Source organism: Castor canadensis, chromosome 14 (genome assembly GCF_047511655.1).
Source record: "Castor canadensis chromosome 14, mCasCan1.hap1v2, whole genome shotgun sequence".
Lineage (NCBI taxonomy): Eukaryota > Metazoa > Chordata > Mammalia > Rodentia > Castoridae > Castor > Castor canadensis.
Window position 1 is genome coordinate 97024549 of NC_133399.1, and position 19545 is coordinate 97044093.

The 19545-nt window shown below is 35.7% G+C and overlaps 2 protein-coding genes across 21 annotated transcripts in view; one reads left to right on the top strand and one right to left on the bottom strand.

Moving 5' to 3' along the window:
- Marchf1 (membrane associated ring-CH-type finger 1) overlaps positions 1-19545 on the top strand; it is an 814712-nt gene that overhangs the window by 752291 nt on the left and 42876 nt on the right. For all 20 annotated transcript variants that reach the window (XM_074055052.1, XM_074055062.1, XM_074055057.1 and 17 more), the window contains one exon: positions 8263-8443. In XM_074055052.1, coding sequence (XP_073911153.1) covers positions 8263-8443 — 181 coding nt within the window. The remainder of the gene's footprint in view (positions 1-8262; positions 8444-19545) is intronic.
- Tma16 (translation machinery associated 16 homolog) overlaps positions 5955-19545 on the bottom strand; it is an 83661-nt gene continuing 70070 nt past the window's right edge. The window contains exons 7-8 of the mRNA XM_074055070.1: positions 9018-9162; positions 5955-7284 (exon numbers count right to left, since the gene is read on the bottom strand). Of these exons, the coding sequence (XP_073911171.1) occupies positions 7258-7284; positions 9018-9162 (172 nt within the window). The 3' untranslated portion in view covers positions 5955-7257. The remainder of the gene's footprint in view (positions 7285-9017; positions 9163-19545) is intronic.

Consider the following 19545-nt stretch of genomic DNA (forward strand, 5'->3'; position numbering starts at 1 on the left):
TGTCTTACCTATCCTCATACCTCCCTTGTGTGCTCTCGCTTTATCATGTGATCAAAGTCCAGTTCCCTTGTGTTTGCCCTTGATCTAATGTCTGCATATGAGGGAGAACATACGATTTTTGGTCTTTTGGGCCAGGCTAACCTCACTCAGAATGATGCTCTCCAATTCCATCCTTACCACACAAACTAATCATAATATTAATGTAAATACATGAAAAGATCCTGCCCCTCACAATTAATAAACATAAATTGATTCTGCTCATAATATAAGATACTGTGTGAATAAGATAATTAACAAAGAGCAAAGACCTTATATGGGTAGTCTAAGCTTAAGAGACAGAAAGGGAGTGAGCATTGCAGAGAAGGAAAAAAGTAATGATTGTTTTATTTAGAATGTGATTCTTAAATTGCTGTGAACCTTAAATTTAGATGAGTCTTAATTTCAGATTAGGTTTTATGGACAGAAGGAAGGTATTACAGGTATGAGACCATATTCGAGGAAATTCCCAGTGGTAGACATTCAATAGACTGAGAAAATAACTCTCTGGCCACTAATTGAAAAATACCATTGAACTTTTACTGACCACTTAATTAACTTACACTTTATTGACAGTCTATAAAATTAACATCTCTATTTTTCCATTTTACTGTTGAAAAACTTGAAACATAAGAGATTAAGTAATCTAATACACATAGGTAGGCAGCTCTACAAATCTAACACTGATGGTACTTTCAACAACCACAGGTATTTGACAACATTTTTCTCGTCATGGCACATGCAGAACATGATAACATTTGTGAATCAACTGGGGTCAATGGACAACACAACCAGGACCTCTATAATGCCTTCTAGGTTGAGAGGAATCAAGATCCTGGCACAGCAGTAACTTCCCTATGGCAAAACCCACAACTTAGAAGATGTTAACAATGCTAACATGCCATTTTATGTGGATTGCTGAAAAACATAATAAACTAAGAAAGGTAAATACAAATTATGGAAGAGCGTATGAAAATCAAATTAGACAATTTAAATTTTCTTTGATTGGTGATAGTGTTATTGATGAGTGACAGTATCAAAAGACACCCTGGGAAAATTTATGTGTCAATGGCTTCTTAATGGAGGGAGCAAGTCTTAAGGAAAAATTGTGTATCTATTGACAGGCCAAAACTATCAGAGAGATGGCAGTGGTGAAGAAAAGATATTAAAAACACAGAGTGAGAAAAATATTGATATGTTTATGGTAATTTGAATAGAGGATCTGAAGTACCTGAGGTTCAAAGAAAAAAGCAAGCCATTTACCCTGAGGCAGTGGGGTACTTATGGAATGGGATATTTAAAAAGAAAAGCTGTCTTCATTTTTAATTGAACAATCACTCTTTTATTTCTTTTTTATATTGTGCTGGGGTTACATTGTGGCATTTATAAAAGTTCTTATGATATATCATAGTTAAATTTACCCTCTCCATCATTCTCTTTTATTCCCCTACCTCCATTCCTGGAATAGTTTCAACAGTTCTCATTTTTCCATTTACATACATGTGTTCACAGAATGCACTATAATCACACTCCTACACCCTGTCTTGGAGATGGAAATAGTAAGTGTCCCAATAGGGATATCCAATTATTATAATTAGAGAACTAACTAAAGTTTCTTGCTACTGGAGAGGCAGAGGTTTTGAAGATGAATGTTTGAAAATCATAAGTCTAGGATTAATATTTGAAATTGAAGGCCTAGATTGCTTCACTGAGGTAGTTAGTGTAGAAGAAAAATTAAGGGGTCAAGTACATAATTCCCAGGGTAAGTAAAGGAGAAATGCTGACAAAGTATTAAAAGGGGAAAGCATCAGCCCATGGAAAAGGAAAAATAATGGAATGACAGAATTGGGAAAGAAATTTGACATCATGTAGTTTACCTTTGCTCAGATTCATTTTATATTATGTCTACCAGATATTCATCCTACCTGTTGGATGGTAGGAAATCCATACTCTCCTGCAGCAGCTCATTCTGTCTCTAGAAAGCGCTGCTTATTTTCACTTCTTTATACTTCATGGAAATTTGCTTCCTCTGACTTGTACTCACTGGCTGTAGTTGTGAGACAGACAATTGCTCTTTCCACAATAGACTTTTGCATAGTTGAAGACAGCTGTTATATAATTTCCCACTCCCAGCCTTTTTCTCCTCTGAGACACTAAGCATGGGGATTTGCATTTATTTTTGTTTGCCCCCAAGTTACTATACTTACATTCTTTAAAAGTAGCCCCTAGAGCTGTAATTTTGAAATATGGCAGAAGAATCTTACCCATGAATTTAGATAGATTGAGTTCTATATTATTCTTCTGTATCACACTCCTCAGCTCCATAATCCTAACAGTCTTGGTCTGCCTTCTTTAAGTAGACACTCTTCCAATTGCTCCAAATATTTTATATCCTCTAATTCTAGTTTTTCCAACTTTAAGGTGGTAGTATAAGAGCAGTCCCACATAAGCCACAAAGGGGCAGTTTCCAGGAGAAATTGTTAGTCAACCATGCAGAAGGCATTAAGAAAAATAAAGAACTAGAAAGATCCTTAGGCTTGACTCTAAGGAGAGTGTGAGTATCTTATTAGGGAAGTAATCACCCCAAAGTAGATAGAGGAAGTATCTCCCTTTCTTATATCACAGTCCTTTGAGGTAAAACATAGCAAAGTCCTGTGAACTAATGTGCAAACAGAAATTAAGTTGCTTGAATAAAAGCATGCAATACCTTGCATTTATAGTACTTAGCAACATTAACAATTTTGTTGTTCATTTACATATTGGCAATAATGCATTCCTTCAGAATAGTATTCAAACTGTGCAATATTTTCTCAGATACCTTACTTGAGTCTCACAATAATCACATAAGATTTTACAGGTAAGAAAAACAATGCTGAAAATGTATCTGAGGCCACCCATTGTAGTGAAGAATGGCACTGAATTCAATCTCAAAGTTGCCCTAAACAAACCCAAAAGAGTTCCTTCGATGAGCTTTCTTTGAGGGATACCTATGACATGACTGACCTGGAATTTCAAATGTCAATAGCTGACCCACTGTATGGAGTCAGAATTTATGACCTTGTGCTTAGGAATGTGGTTCTAACCAACTAATTATCTAATAAAATTGGTTCCAGTGCCCTGAAAGCAATGTCATAGGTCAGACAAATTAGTAGTAGTAGTTGTAATTCCATGACCCCATACTAACTATAACACAATTAACAAAGTCAGTTAAAATTGTATGAGCATAAAATAACTAAATAAAATAAACAAATATTTAATTGCCTACCATGGACCAGGTGCTGCATTTTTATCTTATTAAACTTCATGACACCCTAAGAGGTATTTCTAACCTTACTTACAAATGAATAAACTGAGAATTTTTCTAGTTTACTGGAGCAAAGAGCAAAAATGTGAGTCAGGATTTGATTTACTTCAAGTATCAAATAATTCTAGATGATATCTGTTCCTATAACAATGGAAAAAAGGACAAAAAAGATTATGAACTCATCCATGAGGTATATAAATATCTTACAAATTCACGGTCATTGTTACACTTCTTCCACTTTCCCCATTGGTTCTTTACAAGCATTGTGACTTCCAGTCGCTCAGACCTACCCTTTTCTCATAGCACACTAACCGCTAACTTTGCCTTGCTTAAAGTCTAGACCCTGTGTTCAGCATCTTCACACTATATTCTCTGCTATACCCGAACCCTTCCTTTGTATCCTTCCTGTTTCTGACTTAGTGATCTGGGGATGGTTAGAGTATTTTACCAGTTTCAGGACTTCTCTCTGATGCTCAACGCTACCAAGTCACAACACAATGTTATAAATTTGTGCTAAGTTCACCAGGGACCTTACCACTGCTCTGTGATTCTTATAGTCATGTTTGGTTAATTTTCTATCACAGGCTTTTTCTAACTAGTTACAGCCGCTATAAGAACTTAACCCTCTCCTTTCTCCCTTCTGTTTAGCATACATGTTGTCTCCTATGTCACAGAAGATAGTTAGACCACCCATGCTGACATACTGGGCTTCCTCTGCCTTCACCACCTTCTCATCTCTGCCTATCACTCCCTCTACCTCTTGCTCCCTGGAAAAGATGTCTGTTTCCCTTCCATATGTTCTTCTACTTCTCCAAAGATATTCTTCTACCATGCCTTCTTTTTTATACATTCTGGACATCTCAACACCATTCATTTAACAACTCTTTCACAAATGTGTTTATTAATGTCTAATTCTCTGAGGCACCTGCACTTTTGCTTATGAACAAGTTCATGTTTTCCCTGCCAAAAAATAATATGAGAAATTAAAGTTTCTCTAGTCTGTTATTTCATTGTTATGCTATATTGAGAATCAGAGACATTATTATAGCTTCACTCATGAATTTCCCACCTCTGCTTAGTAGCTTTCAATATGGCTTCTGACCAAAATATTTCCAATAAGTTTTTGGCTTACAATGTGAGTTCTAAGAATGAGTGCCAAACTCTGAAGTGTGGTGATTAGTTTTGAATGATTAGCATCCAAATTAAACCAATAGAAACATAGCAATATTCATAATTATGATGCATGAAGATTATTGAATTGGGGACGGGTTTGGAGAAGAAGGCAATTTGGGAAGCAGGGGAATAAACTTAAGATGATGTGCCAAAAAAGAAGGGACAAAACAGGCTGAGTATCCCTTGTCTTCTCCATATCAGCGCAATTGTCCAGATTCTCATTACCTACATGGTTGCAATAGTTGTCCAAACAAGGCCCCTGACTACAGGTTCTTTTCTCACCATTCATGCTGAATCTGTCATTGTCTAATTAACTTTGCATATGGCAAAACCTAAGAAAATTGTGATGAATGAATGGATTTAAAATTTTCCAAAATTCCCAAAGCTTTGTAATTACCATGGTTTTTAAAGTAATATTATACAATCTATGCAGAAAAAAATATTTTTCTACCAGAGCTAAGAAGACTTAGCAGAGGAGAGAAGGAGTAGCAGTAAAAGTCATTTTAAGATACATGGAGCTAAAAAAAGATAAGATTGCTTTTCTTTCCCATTTTAATTTTTTTTCTTTGTGGTACTTGAGCTTGAACTCAGGGCTTTCACACCTTTCACACTTGCTAGACAAATGTTCTGCCTCCTGACCCACACCCCCAGTCCTTTTGCTTATCAGATAGTGTCTTGAACTTTTTCCGAAGCTGGTCTCAGACCATAAACCTCCTACTTCTACCTCCTAAATTGCTGGGTTTACAGGCATGCTAAACAATACCTGCCTCTGGCTCTTTTTCTTAAAACTTAAACATTAAGGCAATGGATTTTAACCATACATATTATCAAAAACAATCTAAAATTTAATTTGCTACATAGCGTTTTCTGAGATTTTTTTGTTCACAGAAAGCTAGAAATTATGTAGAAGTACATTTTCATCCAAGTCCTACATGTGAAAATCTCAACATATGCTGATTAGACTATAAGCAGACTGTTTGAGTTCCTGTTATTTGGTATCAGGCTTCCACGTGTATCACCAGGGATTTTGTAGAATCACTGAATTCCCAAACCTCAATTTCCATCAGGTAAAAAAATTGAATATTTTACAAAGCAATTTTATTATAGCATATCATCATTTTCTCTACACAATTATTCTGTTGGGAAAAGCATATTTATATTTTCATTACTATGTTTTCATTTGTAATTCAGCAATTGTGATTTGTGTGAAGTATATCAATTAAAGAATCATTTACTTCTTTCTTTAATGGCACTATAACTTTTTTTTTACTTTTAGTATTTAGCTTTTAAATTCATTTAGAACAATCTAAACTCTAGAGGCCTTACTTGAGCTGAATAATTTAGAAAATGTTGAAAATGCTAAAAACACAAAAATACATCATGTGAAATGGAAATGAAAATGAACCAAGCTTTTGATTTTTCCACTGGAAAATAACTTTAATTTTATGAGAAAATGGTGCTGCTGGTCATGCTTTAGGTAAGAGTTTTACAGAATTATTTTTACAGAACATTTTAAGAATCAAGAAGTTGAACTATCAGTAATCTGGTCAAGTCAGTGTGAACTTGGTAATCAGCTAAGTTTTGGTATAAGCTACTTATGAATGAATTACTTTTCCCATGTTGGTAAAACATCAGAGCCTCAAAATCTTTCAGCATCTGTTAGAGCATTTGACACAATCTTTTGTCCAGTAATAAATTATCAGATGGCATTAACTCCAAATCTTTCTTTTCCAAGTGAGAAATTTCGGCTGCAGAAGCAACTGGCTTGAATGCCAGGTCAAGAGAGGCTTTCATTTACATTGTGGCTTTATTGCTCCTCTGTGTGATCTTCAGTTTTTGTTACTTGCCAAAGGTGTGATTTATTTGTAAAATTTGCTTTCGTATTGTCAATAATAGTCATACATTGTCTTTAACGCAGAGTCACCACGTATGTTTTCAGGTAGGGATTTACAAACATTTTCTGAAAAGGGCAGATGGTCATTATTTTAGACTTTGCAACCAAATGGTCAAGCAAACTATTCGACTTTGTTGTGATACTGCAAACATAGCTGTAAGCAATATATAAAGCAATACATGAGGCTGTATTCTAATAAAACTTTATTCATAAAAATAGTCAGTGAATAAAATTGAGCCATAGTTTGCTGATCCCTGGTTAAATGAAGTATATTTGTGCAGAAGCAGACAGCTAAAAGGTTCAAGGACTTAAGAAATATTGCCTCTTATTCACTATAATTCATTGCATTTCAGAAGCCACAAAAATAAATATTACAATGTCATTAAGTTCTACCGAAACTCAGATTTCCTTCACTGGTTGATTTCATAGTATGTCATGTTACTGACTGAATTTAAGGACACTGTGCTGTGAGGGTGTATTAACATCAAGTGAGTGTGATACAAAGTACACTGGGCTTGGTTCCTGATGCTTAGATTTGGGGAAAGAAGATATCTCAGGTTTGACATTAACAGTAAGCACTCAGGTAATTTGTAATTTTCCTCTTTCACATTGGCCTTTTCTATGTATTGATATATTCAATACAGCTACTTCCCAACTCAGTCCAGGGGAAAGGGGGCATTGATTTTAGACTTGCTCATGTTCTCATCCCATCACCTGCACCCCAGGATTGTAGAAGCCAGTTGTTCTTTTTGCTTTCTTTGTTTTTACTTAAGAAATCAATACAAAATGCTTGTGTACTCTGTCTTCTTTAGTTTGAGGTTGGAGGAGCATTAGGGCTCAATTACCACAGCTAGCAATCTGGGCAGACATTTCTTCCCTGGGAAGAGAACACATTTTAAATCCACTCTTTAAAATGTTTTAAAATTGTACTTCAATATTCATATTTTGAACAGATATATATCTCTAATTAAATTTATTAGCAACTTCTAACTCCTAGTTAAGTCATTAGAATTATTGAAGAGCTAAGTTTTTCATTCACAACCTAGAGTTACAGAGGCTTATCTCACCCCAAAAGAAAATAAATTATTTTTAAAAATCTGAATATGAGAGTAATGAAGATTTCAAACTACATATATATGAAACTAGAATTCATAATAATTCAGAAACTGGTGGAACTCTGAAATCACTGGCAGGAGTAGAAATTAACATTTTCAAATACTAGAATTTACTGACCTTGAATTTTATGTGGCCAGTAATTTTTGTGAGATTTACAGAGTGTTAACTATGGAAAGTTCATTGTAATCTAATAGATATGCATCTTCCTTAGGAAAATCTTTGAATATTTTTAGACTGCGACTTTTGGTGTTAACTTTATTATTTGATTATACCTTAAATTCTTTTGAAAATCTTCCATGGTGGTAAAATACCATAGTTACTAAATTATACACTTGACCCTATAAAACCGCCATGAAAATAACACAATGAAGTTATCAGACTATATATTCCTTAGAATACTTATGAGTCATAACTTCTATATATGACAACCAAGTGGCCTGCTAAATAGATTAAGCTGGAACTTAGCTCAGTCCTGCTCTTAGGATGGGCTTCAGTATAAGAATAAAATGACAATGCATTTTAATATGCCAGGGTCTAGTGCCTTATAAGAAGACTTGAGTCTAATAATGGCCATATAAGTGAAAATAAATTAATATTGATCATAGATTCAGTTATAGCATCAAAGTTGAGGTGAAATGTCCACGTTGTAGTCTCTAATGCAGCCTGGTATAAGCCGGTAAAGGTAGAAAGCTACTGGTTGTCTGAGAGATCTCATACTGCCTGCTGTGTTCCTCCGCAGGATCTGTCATTGTGAGGGCGATGAAGAGAGCCCCCTCATCACCCCCTGCCGCTGCACAGGGACCCTGCGCTTTGTCCACCAGTCCTGCCTCCACCAGTGGATCAAGAGCTCAGACACACGCTGCTGCGAGCTTTGCAAATATGACTTCATAATGGAGACCAAGCTTAAGCCCCTCCGGAAGGTACAGGAATTGGGTTGAGAAAAAGAACTTGCAAAGCAAGCTTATTTGAAATATCCACTTTCTTCCTCAGAAAGAGTCTGCTAACATACTAATATTTATGAAGATTACATATCTTAACTTGGGCTCAATGTTCAAAATACAGCCATCTTTAGGGGAAACCCCTCCTTTCTTCTCTGTTTTATAATCTAGGATCTCTGATTTATACATACAATTAAAAAAGTGCGTGGATAAATACACATATAGAGAAACATATATATGCAAAATATATTTATAATTCAATGTAATTGAATTGATGAGAACCGTGGAGTTTCATATTTACTGAGGTCAATTCTCAAGGTTAGATGATAGATTACGTTAAACAATCTGAATTCATCTAATTTCTTGAAAGTCGTGTGTTTGATAACAGAGAGAATGATTTCTTCTATAAGGTGTGGGTTATTTAATGTTTTCTTTCCTTTGAGAATTGGTTTGATGTTTTAAATGTAATTAGAGTAGGTAGAACAAAATACTATTTTCTCTACTGTGCATAAAGCTGTTAAGAGAGGTACAAGTATATTTTATCTATAAAATTTACCTTCAAATTCTTCATTTTTTTTCCTGAAGAACAACAGTAAGACTGGGAGTCAAGTATAAAGTGACTGGAAAACATCATCTTAAGTGAAATCAGACAGTTTCGGAAGGCCAAAAGCCATATGGCTTCTCTCATGTGAAATATAGACCTAAAACAAATAAAGCAATATTTTGAAAAGCTGGTCACACTAAGGGGAGGGCACATACAAGGGGAGAAGGGTAAAAGAAGGAAGTTAAGAAGGTGAATACAGTTGATGTACTGTCTATACAAAAATAAATTTAGAATTTTTAAACCTGTTGAATCCACCATAAAAAGGGGACAAAAGTAGAAATTTAAAAAATAGAGACAAACCAATTTGGGTTATAATACATATATACATGGAAATGTCACATGGAAACTTCCAGTGCAGCTATCTTAAACAAAAAATATGTCTTTTTTTTTTTTCATTTACAAAATTGGAGGAGGGCAAAACAGGTCCTGCCTGGGGGGTTGGTACCAGTGTGGGGCAGAGGGCGGGTGTTGGGGAAAGTGTAAAGGAGGGTGAATGTAGTGCAAATACTATGTACACATGTATGAAAATGGAAAAATGAGACCTGTTGAAACTATTCCAGGAATGCAAGGAGGTGGGTATAAGGGAGAAGATGGAGACGGTGAATTCAGTATGACATATTGTAAGAACATTTGTAAATGTCACAGTGTACCCCCACCTAGCACAATAAAAAAAGAAAGAATGACAGAGTCAAATATAAAGTTAACATCTCACTCTAAACTACCAAAGAACTACTTGTAAAAGATACCAACAAGGACAGTGAACTTTATATAATTCATACTTGAGAGCTAGCCCACTGGATTTCAGCCGGTAACTTATTCAGCTTTTTGTCTAACTGTAGTCTTACATGTACACGGATGCCTCAATCTCCAAAAGGGAATGTGGAGACTGAAATTTAAATAATGAATCAGCTCAGAACTACTTTTTCATTTAAATTAAGTGTAAAGCAAAAGTAGATTTTTAAAAATTGCTTAGAAATAAACATGATGTGTTCCAGACTGAGCAGAGACATAAAGCAACCAAGAATATTCCAGGAGACATCTGATTAGTCGCTGGCCATGGTAATTCTTCATTAATTCTGTAAATTGTAGAGAAGAATAAATTCCCTGCTTTTGTGATAGTCTTGATTTTAAAAATCTGCAAATGGTTGGTAGGTGTCAAAAATTATGTCTAAAGTGCCTTTGGAATGTGCTTTATCTTTTTTTTAAACATGGGGTGACCTGAATGCCAAAAGGCAACACAGATCCCTCAGTTCCAGAGCAATCAATGCCAGAGAGAGAAATGGATGCTTATTCCTTACCTTTGCTTTATCCACTAAACAGATGTCATGTGCTATCTGGAGAGACTAAATGATGTGTTGTGATACATGAGTCTCGAAATTTCTCTTCTTTCCCCTCCAGGAGCTACAAGTTGTTTTACAGCACCTGTATATTTCCTCATACTTTTCCCCACCATCCATCTATGAAAAAGTTTTGTTTTGACTTTTGTCTAAACACAATATTTCAACAATCCAGGATGATAACATATTCCAATTGTCTCTTTTTGTAGTGTGTACCATTCTTTGCCCCATTTGGGGGATAATAATCTAAACAAATGCTGGGAAGAACATGAAAAATCTTTATTCTACCCTCAGCTTTTGTAGAATCACCCCTTAAATAAAACTTCTATTACTTTCTTAATATTCCATTACCAATAATTTACAACCCTTTCAGGAATTTTTCTCAACTAATCTATTTACAAACCAAATAGAAAGGAAGCAAATACATTATCTTTTAAAATATTCATGATAGTGAATATGTTGTTGCAATCTAATGGGTACCTATGAACTGCTGATTAATGAAATACTTAGTTTCTTTAAAAAATATTTCCTTTGATCATAAATATTGATGAAGGACAGCATTTCAACATCCTTCATTATTAATAACATGCACAAATATAAATACAAATATAAATAAAACACAGGCAGTGTTAGACTCTAACACAAAAATGACTTCTTGACAGCCCACATTCCCAAATGACAGCAACAAGCGGGGCTAAGTGATAGTTGGGCCCCTTAAAATGCATTATGCTTTCAAGCTTCCATTTCTCATCTCTCTCTTTCTGGTCCTGAGACCTCCTGCCATCTTCATTCATCTGAGTACCTCTATGCCCTGGTTTAGGAATCTACATATTCAACTCCTGTATACTACAAGAGCCTAGACATGCTCCTTAGAGAATGTATTCTATTTCCCCTCTAGAACTTAGGAGGCTTTCAAAGCCCAGGGCAAGTATTTCAAATTCTCATTTTCCCCTTTAAAAATAGAGTACTGGAAAACACAACAAGGGGATTGGACTATGAGCACATGATAAAAGCGAGAGCACACAAGGGAGGGGTGAGGATAGGTAAGACACCTAAAAAACTAGCTAGCATTTGTTGCCCTTAACGCAGAGAAACTAAAGCAGATACCTTAAAGCAACTGAGGCCAATAGGAAAAGGGGACCAGGAACTAGAGAAAAGGTTAGATCAAAAAGAATTAACCTAGAAGGTAACACCCACGCACAGGAAATCAATGTGAGTCAATGCCCTGTATAGCTATCCTTATCTCAACCAGCAAAACCCCTTGTTCCTTCCTATTATTGCTTATACTCTCTCTACAACAAAATTAGAGATAAGGGCAAAATAGTTTCTGCTGGGTATTGAGGGGGGGAGCGGGAGGGGGTGGAGTGGGTGGTAAGGGAGGGGGTGGGGGCAGGGGGGAGAAATGAACCAAGCCTTGTATGCACATATGAATAATAAAAGAAAAATGAAAAAAAAAAAAAAAAAAAAAAAATAGAGTACTGGAATGATACTTAAAAGGTAGTATTTGGAATGACTTCAGATTGCATGAGGTGACACAAACTTTGCAGATCTGAGGCATTTTTAAAGTGTTCTAGATGGTTTGTTTTGATGGCTCTGGGATTCATTAACAGTTTTCTTTTGGTAGGTTTTAAGTGGTCATAAAGAATGCCAGGTATAGCATTTGGTTAGAATATATTTGAAGTATATCTAATTAATTGCTCTCAGTTCAGTAATTCCATTACAGTTTATAACATTCTAAAGACCAAGCACATGAAACAACTAATTTAGCTAATGATTCTGAATTTCCGCATTACCCAATGGAGGCAGCAGATTCTGTTTAAATGAAATAACTTCATAAGTAGAAAGGTGCAAATATTTATAGTCTGACAAAGCTTGAGGCTTAATAGTCTCCAAAGATACCAGTAAAACTTTACTACATTAATTGCTACTACTACACCAAATCTACTGTTAGCAAATTCATCAATGTATCCTAATGTTTCCAGAAGAAAATCTTTAAAGTTAAAATAAAATCAGGGGTTATTTAAGGAAAAGCAATTTTCATCATCTTTAAATCCAGTAGCTCAGCTACTTTTATGACACTCAATAAAAGTTCCATTAATTTGCTGAGTTATCAAGGGTCAGAAGTAATTCTCAGAGCCCAGAAAAATCAAAAAGTCACAAAAAAAAAGAAGCACAGTGATGACCCAGTGAAATCTGAAAAAGCACATAATATTGACTAGGAAACATAAACTAACCTAATTCTAAAGCCAAAGAATTGCATGAGGTTGAGATTTGAATCTTCCTGAATGAGAGAAACTAAGTGTTGAAATGAAGCCAAGTTTACAAGGACATCAAATACTACAGACAACTTTCTGTCCTCCCTAAAATACTTCTTTACATAATTTTCTTTATGCATTATTTCTTTAGATAACTTTCCACATAGAAAGCATTTGACAAATATATAATACAAAATATTTAACTCCATGCATCCTTTTGTTTTTTATCATAGTTAACTAATTCAATCCTCAGTAAATCTGTTTCATGTGGTATAACAAGTCCATTTTATGGACACATATCAAACATCCTCAATATCTCATATCCAAGGGATCTTTGATTCTGACAGTTATGCTCATTGACTGGTGCCACACTGCCACTAAATAGATGAAAGTCTCTCTTTAAGCATCAGAACTTTAGTTTTGCTAGATGTGGTGGTACACACCTGTAATCCTAGCACTCCAGAGGCTGATGCAGGAGAATCAGGAGATCAAGGACAGCCTGGGACACACTGGGAGACCCTATCTAAAATAATGATGATGGTGATGACAATAACAACAATAATGACAAAGGAAAGCAGCAAGGTGGCCCTTATCTAATGCTGGCACATTAACATTGAATTTCCAGCCTCCAGAACTTGTTGGTTGCTCTTTTGTATTTCTGGAGCTCTTACTTACCCTTACTCACCCTTACCCACCCAATTCAAAATTTCCAGTTTGATCTTCCATAGAACCAGCAGTGAGTGTATGAAATAAAAATGTTGTTTTTGAAAACCAGCACAGGAAGTACTCAAAGAAATATTCTCCAGATGGTCTTTGGAAAAACCACAGAAGAATGATTCAATTCATCATTCTATATGGAATCTGAATAATGGGAGATAGACTAAATTGAAAACAATTTTAAAAATGCAGTTATAAGAGACATTCAAAAAAGGAAACTTTAGTTTTCACTGAAACCATTTCTGATGGAAATCTTCAAAAGAAATATTTCTAGAACAAATATTTCTATCTTCCTTCTTAAACATGGGTATTTTACCCAATATCTTTTTCTAATAACACAATTACACCACTATACACACAACAATTATTTTGCAGGCTGAAAGCATTAACTGCAATAGTTTGAAAGACATATTTTTATCTCCTCTCTACTTTGTCTTTTTAAAATGTGCTTTGAAAATGTGTTTTGAAAATCTTTCTAGCTCTCTGCATTTTGTTGTTTCTTTCTTCCCTGATCTCAGAACATCAGACACCACTTTTCTGTTCCTCCAGTAGCCTTATTCAACATTTTACATAACTCTTCGTTTTCTGGTTTAAACAACAGAACAGCGAAAAAAAAAATCAGAGATTATAAAATTGGGTTTGCAAAAAGTGGAAGCCAATTCTGGATGGACTTCTTCAAGATTCTCTTTTGATCATGGGCAAGAGTTTTCATTGGCTTTTTCATTGGCATGGGCATTCTAGAGTTCTTGGAGTTCTCTTTGGCATCCTTCTTTTTTATTTTATGTATTTTTATTATTATACTGGGGGGACATTGTGACATTTATAAAAGTTCTTATAATATATCGTGGTTGACTTCACCCTTTCCATCATTCTCCTTTATCTCCTTCCCCCATTCCTGAAAGAGTTTCAACAGGTCACATTTTTCCATTTACACAGAGGATTACACAATACTTCCACCATATTCACCCTCCCACACCCTTTTCTTGTATTCTCCTCCCTCCTACTGGTACCAACCCCTCAGACAGGACCTGTTTTGTTTGGCATCCTTCTTAGTTCTCAGTTTTATTCAAGGAATTTGGGATTGCATGATAAGGAAGCCCTCTGAAAATGAAGTTTTGGTGTCTCCAGGTGTTTCCTCTATCACTGGCGCTCAGTTCTGGGGTTTAGTTTTGCTGTTCCATTTCTTCACAAAAAAATACAAGCCTGCCAGCAATTAAAAGCCTTGCTCTAATATAGTCCAGATGAAATTTTCTTTATACTTTTTGCAAAATACAAACATACTCATAATTCACACGCATATTTCTTGGGCTCAGTTTCAACTCTAGTATTATATGAACCTTGTGGGACGTCTAAATGATTTAGAGCACTGTTAGGAAATTATTTTGTTTTCCAACTCACACTCTCCATAACAAAATTTTCACTGCCCCATGGTGGTGTGTTTTATAGTCACACACTCTTCCACTTACTTTCTCACTGCTCATTCATTGCGAAGGAGTCCAATAGGCTCCTTCGTTGTTGCCATGGGAAAGGAACACAATTAACAAACTGCTAAGTAACAAAAAGATCATTTATAAAAAATATTCCAACTTAATTAGAGCATTAACCTTTCTACTAAAGTTGCTGAGTTCTTAAATTTTGTTTTAATGCCTTAACACATTCGTACTCTCAGAACTACAATTGATATTTCAAGTAAAATAACACTCTGCTGTGAGTACATAGCAATGCCAGTATGTCTTGTGTCAAACAATTATGAGATGGAAAATACAGGCATCTCATGACTTATTCTAATAGATACTTGGGATTTATCACATGCTGTTTATCTTTTTACCATTAAATAAAGCACTACCAAGTCAATTCATTTTTAGAATTTTCAAAGAAATATATAGTCTTCTGGAATCAGTATTACAGAATAGTTTGTTTGAAATAGAAATACTGTTTTCTTGGCAGCAAAAAGTTTATTCTTTTAGGAAGCCCTCATCCATAAACTTAAGTCTCCTCTAGGCAGATCTGAGCTCACATCAGCCATCTATGTCTGAGTGATTGTTCTGCAGGGGCTCAGAGATGTAGACTTACTCGTTCACTCAACTTACTAAGTATCTGCTGTATGGTGGTAATGTTTAGTAGTGAACGAGACAGAATAAAATCCCAGAAAGCATAGAGCTTCAGTAGGATGGAAATGTGTCCTGTAAGTCCAGAGGGAAAGATACAGGGAGTTTAAAGAGAAAGCTGGCCACTGTGATCATCCATCTTTGTAAACATATACATAAATATACATAAACAAAACCAAAAACTGTAAGCACATAGCAAAATGTGCATCTTTTCTCGTGTTCTCCGTACTAGTCTGAAGATGTATCACTGAGCATGAGAGCAGTTCAGTATCCAGGAGAGAACTGGAAATATGGAGTAGAATTTGATAAAGAATTTCACAAACTAGCTTTACATAAATAACCCTTGAATAATTATTGTTGGCTATAATTGATTAAATGGGAACATTTGTTTCCCGTACTTCTTCATTACTAAATTTAATTATGCCCTGCTTTAGCTTTGTTTCTTCCTTTGAAAACTGATGCTTAAAGAACATAACTTCACTTGGCAGTAAGAAGTGTAACCAGATAAAAATCTGTTGAAAAAAAGTCCATTTTTATTTTAACAAAGATACACAAAATGGAGATTCTCTTATATATTGCATATTGTGTTTTGAAACATAAACTATGTTGGAAGTTAGGAGTCGATGTTCCAGTGTTCCATATGGAAAGCATTAAAGCACCAAGTTAGAATGTGCAGAAGCACACGCGTACACACAGGTAAACTAAGGATTTCCCTGAAGCATCATCTTGTAATTGAGTTTTAGATTGCTTTCATATTTAAAATTTCCTCCAGTTAAAAGATTGGAGTTAGCCACAGGAACATTTTTCTTAATTCATTATTCCAATTTTTTAAGTCTTGGCATCAAATTTTGAAGAATTTCCTTCTTTTTAGATTTTTATTATGTATCCCAGGCTGACCTGAAACTATCAATCCTCCTATCTCAGCCTCCCAAGTGCTGGGATTATAGACATGTACCACTATGTCCAGCCCCCTTAAAATTTAGACTGATTTTTTTAAATGTAAGTGACTGAAAATCAGCATGACTTTTTGTAATTTTTGAATGGGTTTTATGATGACATTTTCATAAGTGTATGATTGAAATTCACTTTAATCATATTCACCCCCCCATTCCCCTTACTTGTCCTTCACAACATGACTTTTTTAAAGAAAATATTTTGGATCTAATCAAATTCCTTTTCTACTGTATTGACAAGTAAAAGGGAAATGGAGACACTTTCATAAGGTCCATCTCAATTGGTGGTACCTAGCTCCATTGTACACACATGGACATGCTAGTATATTATTAACATTCCAATACGATGAATAGCTAAAAGACTTCACCTAAAAAAAGAACTAATCTCTCACCAAATCAGCCTTCTTCCAATTTCTTATTTTCTCTAAAGTGTACCACCCACATGGATAACCTTAACTATACCAATGGTGTTACCTTATACAGGAATATTTACTCTAAATTAGGCTGATACAACAGACACAGATATAGCATGGTAGGTTTTAAACAATATGGAAGGCCAAAGATAGTGTTACGTACCTATAACCCCAGCACTCAAGGGGATGAGGCAGGAGGATCTCAAGCTCGAGGCTAGCCTGGGATACACAGAGAGACACTGTCTCAAAAAAAATCCAAAAAGATAAAAAATAAAAAGGTGTGGGGAATGAGGAGCAGAAGGTAAAGAGGTGCTGATCAATCCATATCCAGGTCTTTTCCCCACTCTCACTGGTGGAGAAGTGAGGGAAAGGCAGAGAGACATCAACATTTTACTCTGATGGAGTTCCTACCAATGGAAACATAAATCAAGGGAAAAGAGGTTTTCCTAGAGCACAGAAGTGCTTCTGTTGTAAAGCCCCCACTCCTGGGGACTCTATACTGCCATCTCATAGTACAGCGTGCCCTGCCCTCAGGGAATGATAAATACTTTAAGTCATCTTCCATTTGAAATATGAGTAATATAACTAAATAATAAGAAGAAATAGGGCTAAAGGTGTGGCTCAAATGGTAGAGCACCTGCCTAGCAAGCACAAAGCCCTGAATTCAAATCCCAGCCACACCCCAAAATAAATAAATAAATAAATAAACAAATGAAGAACAAGAAGAAGAAATGATCAATTCAACCCATAAAGGAAAGAGTACTGGTCTTGAAGTCAGAACACCAAGTTTTCATTTTTCATTCTGGTTCTGCTGCTTACTCCATTGAGCCTTGCCTCAGTTTCTCTGTGAAAGGAAGAGATTGGATAAGCTTATCGTCAGTTTCTTTCAACTTAAAACTCTGTAATTTGATGAAAAGAAAAGAATTTGCTTATTTTAAAAGGAAAGAAGAGAAGGAAGGAAGGAAGGAAAGAAATATGACTCCAAAGTCTGAGGTAGGACTGTAAGTTTGAGGCCTGCCTGGCCTATACAGAGAGACCCTTTCTCAAAAAAATAAAAGATAAGAGAACATCTGATAAATGTTCAGATGAGAAAGGAAATGGATATGGAGGGAATTCATGTCCACAGTAGATTAGATTTTGCAGGACAAGATCAGGATGAATGAAAACAAGAGAGAAGAGAGGAAGAGGGAAAAGAAAGAGAAGGGAAGAAACAAAGAGAAGGAAGGAAAGTATCTGTGGTCTGTTAGCATGAATGAGGACTCCAGAAAGGAGACCAGAAGCAGGATCTGTGTCCAGCCTTCCACTTCTTTTCTTATAAACTGTAAGCTGGTGGTTAAAGGCCAAGGTAAAGCAAATTCAAGTGGTTCTTGACAGCAAAATTGTTGTGCAGCAACAAGGCATACATGAAAGACTTCTGACCCTAAGGAAAGAGGCTGGATAAGCTGAAAACTATTTTCTACTTGGTATAGGGAAGAAAAGCAGAGTAGATTTAAGGTCTTAGCAAGTCAGTTTAGTGAGTCCAAGAAATAGATCCTACTTTTTAAGATTAGATTTCCTTTAAATGTATAACTACTTCAATGCAAAGTTGATACTTTGATGAAACACTTTTTATTGAAAACATAGTCAACAAGTTTTGGAGCTACATCCTTTTCTGCATGTGGGAAAGATTTATTCCCTGAGAAACTAATGAGCTCCTACTGGACTCTACTCAAATACAAGCTGATACCAACAGTCACTATGTCTGAAGGACCATGCTCAGGGCTTCAAGGAATGCCCCGTATAATTCACTACTCCCACTTAACAAATATTTCTTGAGCACCTGCTGTGGAAAAGTCATGATCCCTGGCACTAAGATTACAGTGATGAATAAGACACAAATCCTCTTACCTCAGACAACTTACATTGTGGGGTGGTGGGAATGAGGCAGACAGTTTGAAAAGGATTCAATTGTAGTATCTTCTTTTTTTCTTTTTGGTGGAACTGGGATTTGAAATCAGGGCTTTGAGCTTGCTAGGCAGGTGCTCTAGTGCTTGTGCCACACCTCCAGCCTTTTTTGGCTCTGGTCATTTTGGAGGTAGCATCTTATTTTTCACCCAAGCCAGCTTGCACTATGAACCTCCTATTTTAGGCTTCCTGCCTACCTAGGATGACAGGCACAAGCCTCTGCGTCTGCTATTGGTTGAGATGGAGGGGTCTCGTGAACTTTTTTTGCCTGTGTTGGACTTAAACAACAATTCTCCTAATATCAGCTTCCCAAGTAGCTAAGATTACAAGTGTGAACCACCAGTGCCTGGCTGGATATACTATCTTGAAATAGGCTTGAAAATGGCACGGTAGATAATTCTAATAACTCCAGATAGAGTTAATATAATTCCAACTATTAAATTATGACAAGGGAAATTTAATAAAGAAAATTAAGATGAAATGATTGTTGAATGAGTATAAGGAGTCAGGGCTAGGAAGACACACAAAGATAAACCTGCCCAAGTTGGCTGAAAAATATGACTGAGAGTGTCTGTACAGAGCTGCTTACTCTCAGAGACAATTTACTTTACATTAGGAATAAGTAATATAAATGTTTAAAGCATTCTGGTTTCATGATGATAAAATCACACAGTACTGGAGATTAATAAAGAGTGGTGGGGACTATGGCATTCTGACATATATGTGGCTACTTATCCAATTGTTACACAGTTC